Raw genomic sequence first — 10,101 nt, 5'->3', positions numbered from 1 at the left:
CGTCGGCCAGAGCGCAGCGTGTCAGAAAAAAAAATGGCGCTGGCTCCTTAGGAGCGGCAACGAGCAGGAGCGACGGCAACAAGCAGGAGCGGGAGGAGCAGTAGTTCCGGCGACGCGCGCGAGGGAGGGACACGCCCCTGTCTGCCGGTTGTGGATGAGCTGTGAGGGGAGGGAGGTGGAGGGAGGGGGGAGAGAGTGGGGTGGGGAGGTGAGAGGGAGGTGGTGAGAGAGTGAGAGGGGGGAGAAGAGAGAGAGGGAGGTGGGGGGAGGAGAGAGTGAGAGGGAGGTGGGGGAGGAGAGAGAGAGTGAGAGGGAGGTGGGGGAGAGAGTGAGGTGGGGGAGGAGAGAGAGAGGAAGGTGGGGGGAGGAGAGGGAGTGAGGTGGGGGAGGAGAGGGAGGAGAGGGAGGTGGGGGGAGGAGAGAGAGGGAGGTGGGGGGAGGAGAGGTGGGGGGAGGTGAGAGGGAGGAGAGAGAGAGGGAGGTGGGAGGAGGTGAGAGGGAGGAGAGAGAGAGTGAAGGGAGGGAGACTAGAGGGGGGAGATGAGGGGGATGGAGTGGAAAGGAAATGGACCAAAAAAATTTTAAATGTAGCCCGTTGTTACGGGCTTAACGGCTAGTAAATTAATATTAAGTGCCCAACCCTTTAATATTGATTTATTCACTCGTTATGACTTCCCTAAGCTAACTCAGGGGGAGGGAGCATAGGGCATGTTAGACAAGGGCATATATAGGGCATATATAGACCGGCATTCAGGTTCGGAGAATGGATGCTGAATTTATCAGCGTCCATTTTCCTATTCCATGGATGTGTGCCGGTTAGGAAAATGGACACTGATAAATTCAGGGTCTGTTTTCTTAACCAGCAGACAGTGGACCTCTCTCGTGCGCATGCTGTCAGCGAGATGCTAGGGGCACGTAATGCCCCTAGAGGCTCCTTGAATGCACAAACCTTAATTTAAATATTGCATCGCGCCCCCAGGAGAGGTGCTTGGGGGTGCATTAGGAAAGCGGGCACTGAACCCTCAGCACCCGCTTTCACTGCACTTTTTTTGCATCGGCCCCTTAATCTGCAGTTAAAAGGGAATGATGAGCTAAAGCATGGAAAGAAACTCTCTCCTGAACAGCAGAGCTCTTATAAAATATTTTATTTCTTGCTTTGGTTAAAATCAAATGATTTCCATGATTGTCCCTCATTAGCTTATATACGTTTCTGTTCCCTTCAGATCAGTTATGGAGCCACGGATCCTATCCTCAGTGACAGGGTTCAGTTCCCTTCCTTTTACCGGACCGTCCCTGCTGAGAGGTCTCAGTTTGAAGCAATAATTCAATTACTGAAGCACTTTGGCTGGACCTGGGTTGGAATCGTGGCATCGAATGATGACAGCAATGTGAGAGCCAGTGAGGAGCTGAGGAATGAGATTATCAGGAGTGGCGCCTGTGTTGAGTATTTAATAATTGTCAAGAGCACTGACATCCAGGGAGCCACAATAGCTATTGAAGTCATATCAAAGGCAAAAGCAAATATAATCATTGTATTCTGCAAATCTGCTGATTTTAACAACATATTGTATAAACTAAGCTCCTATTCAGTGCTTGGGAAAGTTTGGATTTCCTCAGCTACATTAAGGATTGATCTAGGTGTTAAGTATAGGAGGAATTTTTATCAAATCAATGGTTCTTTGATGCTCTCAGTTAGGAAAGGAGAGATTCCTGGATTTAAGAACTTCCTGCATAGTATATCTCTCTCAAAAATATTGCATAGAAATCTGCTCTCTGAGGTCTGGCTTTCCAATTTTCGTTGTACACCTGAGAACACACGTTATTCCAATCTCTCATGCACAGATAATGAGGAGTTGAGATTTCTTGTTCTTACAGATTTTGAAATGAATAACTTAAGATTCACCTACAGTCTTTACACTGCTGTATATGCAGTGGCTCATGGTTTACATAACCTGCTCTCACTCAAAATGCAACAGAAGGAGTTTGCTCAGATATCAAGTCTGATGAAGAATGTTCACCCATGGCAGGTAAGCAAAGCAAAGTGCGGGAGTTAGGTGGAGATCAGAAGTCACTGGAGTTCAGGAGCTTGAGAAGGCTGTTCTGGGATGGGCTGATGTGGCTTGTGTACACTAGAGAAGAAATACATTCACCATTTACTCTAACAACCCCATTGCCCAAATCAAATTATTTTTATTTGCGAGTGCAGGCACATCAAGTAAATTTTGGCCCTGGTGAGTGCACATGTGAAATATAAAAATGTATAGAATACTACTCATCAAAATCAAACAAAATATTTTCAAAATTAATGATAAATTGCTCATAAAGCAAACTGTATCTGAAAACCAACTACAGTTTTGGTATTAACCAGAAAAGGAGGGGAAAAGGGTAGTTAATTTCTTAAATTTATTCTGGTTTATTCTAGCCATTAAACAAAAAAAAAAATTGTTCCTGCCACCTGTGACTATAAATGTGCAATAAAAGGAATTCAGAATTGTAACTTATAAATGCTCACATCTAGGTTCAAAATTTCAGTACAATACTTAGGGATGTGAATCGTTTTCCATATCGTCTTAACGATAGAAATCGTGTGGCAGGGCAAGAAAATCGTCTTAGGCACGATTTTTTAGTTAAAAAATCGTTAAAAATCGTTTTTTCCGATTAGTGCGCACTAACTCGAGTTAGTGCGCACTAACGGGAGTTAGTGCGCACTAACTGGGAGTTAGTGCGCACTAACTGAAAATGATACAATTTGACACTTTTCAGGTCAGTTAAGGTCAGTTTAGGAATGAATATGTATTCCTATTGGCTGCCCTCTTATTTATTCATGTTACCAAGTTTCCTACTGACAGTATATGGGGGATGGGAAATGGAAACAGTTGGTAGCTTGACAAAACAAGTAATGTGATCAGTCAATGTGACTAGAACTTGTGCCCTAACCCTGATACCAGGGGTATTGTGATCTTCCTGCACACAGTGCCCTATCCCTATTAATACCAGGAGTGTTGTGATCTTCCTGCACACAGTGCCCTATCCCTAATACCAGGGGTGTTGTGATCTTCCTGCACACAGTGCCCTATTCCTGATACCGGGGGTGTTGTGATCTTCTTGCACACATCCCGATATCAGGGATAGGGCACTGCATGCAGGAAGATCACAACACTCCTGGTATTAATAGGGATAGGGCACTGCATGCAGGAAGATCACAACACTCCTGGTATTAATAGGGATAGGGCACTGCATGCAGGAAGATCACAACACCCCTGGTATCAGGGATAGGGCACTGTGTGCAGGAAGATCACAATACCCCGGAGGAGTGAGGGTCAGGCAGCTCCCCCCTGTCTGTGAAGCCAGCCTCTCACTAGTAATGCAGGGAGGGAGCTGTCTCAGACTTCACCATCCTCCCCCCCCCCCTCACCCACACACCATTCACTAGCTGGGACATGGGGGAAGTCAGGAGTGAGGGTCAGGCAGCTCCCCCCTGTCTGTGAAGCCAGCCTCTCACTAGTAATGCAGGGAGGGAGCTGTCTCAGACTGGTATCAGGGTTAGGGCACTGTGTGCAGGAAGATCACAACACTCCTGGTATTAATAGGGATAGGGCACTGTAAGAGATGACTGTAGTAGATTGAATAAAGATCTGATGTTTCTGCTCTCCTCACACCAAACAAAAACAACACACAAGCAGAGAAGCCCTTCTTACAAAGCTGAGCTAGTGAGTTAAGTAGGAGGAAAAGTAAACATACTGGTGCCAGTGTGGCTACTTAAAAAATACACTTACCAACAATCAATTACATATATTTGAACTGTGTACAGTTCCAGCCAGGACCACCTTTCTAAAATGCACAGTGATTGGCAAATTCAACATGCACTAGCATTTCAGGTGCCTGCTAACAAAAATAATAAACAAACAAGTTCTAGTCACGTGAGTGCTGATCATTACATTACTTTTTTTGTCAAGCTTCCAACTGTTTCCATTTCACATCCCCCCAACCATATTGGTAACATCAATAGATAAGAGCACAGCCAGCCAATAGGAATACATACATACATATTCATTCCTAAGTGACCTTTACTGACCTGGGAAGTGTGAACACTTTGTTTCATTTTCTGTTGGTGTTCGTTAGTTTCCAGTTCCATTTCCCATCCCCCCAACCATCACCTCAGTGGTAACCTTGGTAACATCAATAGATAAGAGGGCAGCCAGCCAATAGGAACACATATTCATTCCTAACTGACCTTCAGTGACCTGGAAAGTGTTTATTTGTATCATTTTCAGTTAGTGCGCACTAAATCGAGTTAGTGCGCACTAACGGGGAGTTAGTGCGCACTAACTCGAGTTAGTGCGCACTAACACGATTTAACGATTTTTAATGATAAATCGTTAGAATTTCTATTGTATCGTGTTCTATAACGATTTAAGACGATATAAACATTATCGGACGATAATTTTAATCGTTGAAAAATGATTCACATCCCTAACAATACTCGTACATTGAGTAGTCCCAAATTTTAGTAAATACTTGAAAGTATTTTGTTGCGCTTGGGGGTGGACCCTTGTCCTGGGACAGTGGGGAATGTCTCCTGAATGGGAACAGGAGGAAACTGCCCCCAGGGGATGGAGCACTGGAGGAGACAGAGGCTGTGAAGAGCTTCACCACTGGAAGCCCGAGGTCCCCCCGGGAAGAACCTGTAGGGACCCGGGCTGTTTGGACTTAGGTGGGCCTCGCAGGGTCTCCTGGGAGAGTGGAAGTCCGGCGTGCCCACAGACACAGGGGGAGCGTGATCAGGTTCGAGGTTGGAGACTGGTTGGAGCAAGGAGAACCAGAACAGAGATGGTGATGACAAGGTGAGGAACAGAGCCAGAATCTAGGGACAAGTTCAGGCAGGCAAAGATCAGAGTCCAGATGTCAGTCCAATGAATAGTCAGCAAAGCAGAGGTCAGGCACCAGAGGTCAGACGAGGTCAAAGGCAGACTGAGGTCTAGAGGCAGGTGGCTGGCAGGCATGCAGGTCAAGGAACAAGCTGAGATCACGAGGGAGGCGGCTGGTAGGCATGCAGGTCAAGGAACAAGCTGAGATCATGAGGGAGGCTGCTGATAGGCAGGCAGGTCAAGGAACCGGCTGAGGTCAGTACCAGTAAGACAGTCCGGAGGTACTACCTGGGAAGACAGACAGATGAACACAGGAACAAGCTGAACTCAGGAACTAGGATGCAAAAACAAGGCAGGAACAGAACTGGAACAGAAGGATCCTGGAACGAGACTAGGAACAAGCAAAGCAGGAACAAATTGCAGAGGCAATCTTGTAAGCACACTGACCTAAATTCCAAGGCAAGGAAGCGTAGACAGGAACTTCCTTATATCAGGGAATCAATCAGGGTACGCCGCAGAGCTAAGACACGCCCTTGGCCCTACAAGAGGCTGGGCGGTCCGCTCGCGGCCGCACGTAGGGATGTGGTTAACAGCGCTGAGGACACCAAGCTTCGGCATGAGGCCTGGCATGCAGTGGAAGGCCCGGCGACTGCCGCTGAAGGACGCTGGGGCCTAGCTGGGCTGAAAACTACTGCGCGGGAGGTCGTCTCAGGACCTGCTGTGGAACCACGGAGGTCAGCGGACCCATGCGCGAGATGGCCGCGGGTGGGGCATGTAAAATATTTCTTACTATCAATCACTTCAATAAATACTCTGCTTTTAAAGACCACTATTAAAACCCCAATTTTACTCTCTTCGAGTTTCCAAAACTACACAGAAAGTGGCACCTATTCAAAGCTGCTGTTTTTCTAATCAATGGTCCAGATTAAAAGTGCAGACAAACATTTCATAGCATTTGACATCAAGTCTCAGCAATAGCCATTGAATGAGTGTTAGGGGAATCCTGGAGGCTTTCCACTTCTGAGAGGATTGTGTACCCTTGGGCCACGATGCGACCACAGAGGAGCTCCGGGGAAGCACAGCGGCAGGTGAGGAGTGTCCAAGCACAGGCTGAAGAGACTGGAGATGAAGAGCCCTGGCCTCTGCCAAACCTGAACGCATCAAAGAGACCCAGCAACGCAATGTTGGTCTCTGGAGTAGCCCTCCGGCCACTTGATAGCCCTTTCGGACCTGCCGCAAGGGAGCAGCAAATGCAACAGGATGGACAGTAGCTGAAGGGTGAAGACAGGTTCAGATGAATACTCAGGATACGTGAGGACTTCATGAAGACTCAGTGAGACGAAGACTTGAAGGGATGAGACAAGACTCAAGTTGATTGAAGAGATGAGACTAAAGATACTTGGCGAAATCAGACAGAGTCACAGGATCAAGAGTTCTGAATAGGTATTGCCACACCACATGCCCTACAGACCACACTGTTGGTTCCCCACTCAGGTTGCTTAGAGGTTCAAACAAGATTAGAGTTCATAAAGGTACTGCCATGCCACGTGCCCTATACAGCCAATCAAGGTAGGACATGGGACATGCTAGTGGTGAAGCGGCTCCCAGACTCCAGTTGCTTGAAGAATGAAGATATAATGAAGATTCCGGAGAAAACTGTCCCAAGGTGTGCCCTCCACAGCCAATCAAGGTGAGGGACTGGCCACGCAGGAACAAGGCGATTCAGGTAAGGATGAGGCCAGGCACAAGGCTGCTCCGAAGGCTCAGACAGGATTCAGGATTTGGGATACGGTGAAGAAGCTCAGGATCCAGGGACACAGAGGCAGAGACTCAGGTATGACTTGGGTATAGCTCGGTATGGAACCTGAAGCTTGAAGTATTAAAATTGAGGTCTTCCAGAAGTTGTGCTGCCATGGAGAAAGACATCTGAGATCTGAAAAGAAGATGCAGGAAACATCAGGACATCTGGAACTTTGGGAAATCCAGACGATAGGGCTTTGAGGACATCGAAGACATCAGAACATCAGGAACATCAAGAGATCTGAAGGGAAGGACATCAATACATCAAGAACTATATGGACGAAGACACGGGATCCGATGAGAGACCTTGATGAAGACAAAGATGAAGACATGGAATTCCAACATGGAACAGAGAGCCTTGGAGAAGCTGGATGGAAGTAAAGTCCTAAGGAGGACTGGCTCCTTGCAATGGCAATGAAGCAATTAAAACAGGACCCTTTTGTAGAAGTGAAGAGGTGGCTCCCACGATGACATCACAGGAAGACCATTCCCATGTTGTCCCTTTAAATAAGAAGAAGAGGTACGGCCCCATGCCTAAGGAAAGAAGGGGCAGGACCCTGGAAAGCGCCACGCCGCGAGAAATATGCCGAAGAGGAGCAGACCGCAGAGCAGATGTACCAGAGGCGGCTCCTACCACAAAGAGGAGAATGAGGGCGGCTCCAGCCACAGAGGAGGTCCCAGAAGGAGTGGCTCCAGCTGCTCGGAGATCCCATGGTGGCCCTGTCAATGCAGAGAAGGCATCGGCATTGATACCAGGGTGAAACAGCAGCAGCGGATGACCCACCGCGGAGCACGGCAGCATGGCCCACCATCTGAAGACCACATTGGCAACCTCTGGGTCGCATGGAAGCAAGAAGAAAAAAGAGGTGAGAGGCCTCCTGCGGCTCTGGCCGCGGGAGGAATCGTAACAATCAGTAGCTGAATTCAAAAGTGAAATAGAAAATTCTTAGTTCTTCTAAACACGATGGATTTTAAACATGTCATACATAACCTAAACATGTCATAAATAAACTAAATTATTTTATCAACAAGTCAAAATGTATATATGTTAATTGCTATAATTTTATTTTTCCATGTATTTCTGTTACAATTGTTACCATGTTATAATTGTTATCATGTTATAATGTAAAATAGGGCAGAACTTGCCCTATTCTCTCAGTTACCTGGAAACCGATGTGATATCTCGATTAAATAAATAAAATAAATAAATAACCAGTATCTTCCAGTGTCAATATCAAGAATCTTGCATACAATTAAAAGAACTTTCAATTGAAGACCTTCATGCTAGACATTGACAGTAAAACACCTTCATTTGCCTTATATATAATCATCAGTCTGTGTCCATCAATGAGTTCATCAACCACTATATTTTTTCTCAAGCAACTTTAGTTTGCATTTAAAATAGGAATTTATCTTATCAATAATGGTGAAATTTCAGAATCCAGCCTTTAATCCATACCCCCTGACATGGATATGTATTGTGAAGAAATATCTGCATCTTAGGATCAACACATTTGACAGTAATTTCTTATTCATGCTATGGTCTACAAGAATAATCATATCTGATTGATAAACACAACCATATATCTCTGAGGTGCTTATGCTAAGTAAATTTGGTGAGAAAAATCATTGGAAAAACATCATTAAAAAGAACAATGCAGATCAAGCGAAACAGCCTAGTCAGCAACCGAGCCCTTCATTGAGTCAGGGTCTATGTACTGAATGGGTGTCGAAATGGTCATAGAAGATCCTGGTGGTTATACATGTTCAATTTCATCACTAATTATGTTCCCTCTAGTTATGCAAACTAGGGATGTGCATTTGTTTGGAACAAATTAGGCAATTTCAATGAAATTGACTAATTCATCCCATTTCAGGGGACCTGAATCCTGAAACATTTTTTAAGATGGCACCTGCTGTCCATTGCTCCTACCATGTGACAGGGGCCGACCAATGGCACCAGTAGCCCCTGTCACATGGTAAGGGCAAAGGGCCACCGGCGCCATTTTGATTAGTGGCAGCTGATGACCCGTGAGGGGGAGATGGCTCCCGGAACCCTCGCTGGACTACCAGGGACTTTTGGTAAGTTTTTTTTGGGGGGGTTGTAATTAAGTAAATTAGAAGGGTTGGGGTGGGTTTGGGTTTTTTATTTTTTAATAAATTTGCCCCTCCCCCCCACGCAAACCCAAAAATGAATTTTTCCCGAATTTCAGGAAAAATCTGTTTCTAAATGGTTTACAATAACAATATTCATACTAATACTTTGTAACCAATCTTTAAAATCATCTATTGTACCTGGAGAATGGAGAGTGGCTAATATGACACTGATCTTTCAAAAGGGCTCTAGGGGTTATACTGCAAACTATATACCAGGAATCCTAACTTCAGAATCAGGAAAATGATATAAACAATTTTAAAGAACAAACTCGTAGAACATATAGAAAGACATGATTTAATCAGAATCAACCAGCATGGATTTATACAAGGAAAGTCTTGTCTCACCAATCTGATATATTTTATTGAAAGGTTAATAAACATGCAGGTAACGGTAAACCAGTAGATACAGTGTATTTAGATTTTCAGAAAGCATTTGACAAATGAGAGACTTCTGAGAAAAAAAAAATCATGGCATAGCTGACAGATTGGATGGATCATTTGGTCTTTATCTGTTGTCATCATTACTATGTCACTATGTTATGTAATTAAACACTGAAATCCATTGCTGGAGGATATGGTAAATGCAGAGAGCATAAAAATGTTTTGGGCAAGTTCCTGGGGAAGAAATCCATAAGCAGGTTTTAACCAGATAGACTTGAGGAAAGCCACTATTTATCTCTGGGAGTTAACAAAATGGGATCTATCTTCTGCTTGGGATCTTACCAGGTACTTGTGACCTGGATTGGCCACTCTTGGAAACAGAATACTGGGCTTGATAGATCATCGGTGGCAATTCTTATGTTTATATGTTCTTATCTTGCTGCCATGCTACCCAGCTGCTATGCCCCAGTTGTATATCCTTAGGGTCTTCCTGCCATTCTACCACCATGACCCTGATGTACCAAAAAGGTGGTCTCACTGCCATAGTCCTGATGTACCACCCTGGGTGTCTTGTTGCCATTCCACATAGTTGCCCTATCTCTTATGTACCACCTTCAAGTGATGCTACCACTCTGTCTAGCTGCCATGTCTTTGATGTTCCTCCTTGGTGGTCTTGATTCCACTCTGTCTAACTACCATGCCCCTGTTGTTCTACCTTGGGGGTTTTCATGCTTCTGTGTTGCTTGCTGATTTGATACCAGCCTAGTTCTCTGACTCCACTTGTTTCTTTAATATACTGGTTTGTGTTGTCCCCAAAATATAAATGTGAAAAACGGGAAAAAAAAATTCTCCATCCACCCTATCTCCTTTCTTGTTCTCCACTTTACTGTTTTGT

General features: G+C 45.1%; 1 protein-coding gene across 1 annotated transcript in view; it reads left to right on the top strand.

The window, feature by feature from the left end:
• The first annotated feature begins 1,967 nt into the window (after positions 1-1,967).
• LOC115077767 (vomeronasal type-2 receptor 26-like) overlaps positions 1,968-10,101 on the top strand; it is a 44,534-nt gene continuing 36,400 nt past the window's right edge. Inside the window, exon 1 of the mRNA XM_029580052.1 lies at positions 1,968-2,027. Within this exon, the coding sequence (XP_029435912.1) occupies positions 1,968-2,027 (60 nt within the window). The remainder of the gene's footprint in view (positions 2,028-10,101) is intronic.

This window comes from Rhinatrema bivittatum, chromosome 16, assembly GCF_901001135.1.
Source record: "Rhinatrema bivittatum chromosome 16, aRhiBiv1.1, whole genome shotgun sequence".
Classification (NCBI taxonomy): Eukaryota; Metazoa; Chordata; class Amphibia; order Gymnophiona; family Rhinatrematidae; genus Rhinatrema; species Rhinatrema bivittatum.
This window is presented reverse-complemented; position numbering and strand designations above follow the sequence as displayed.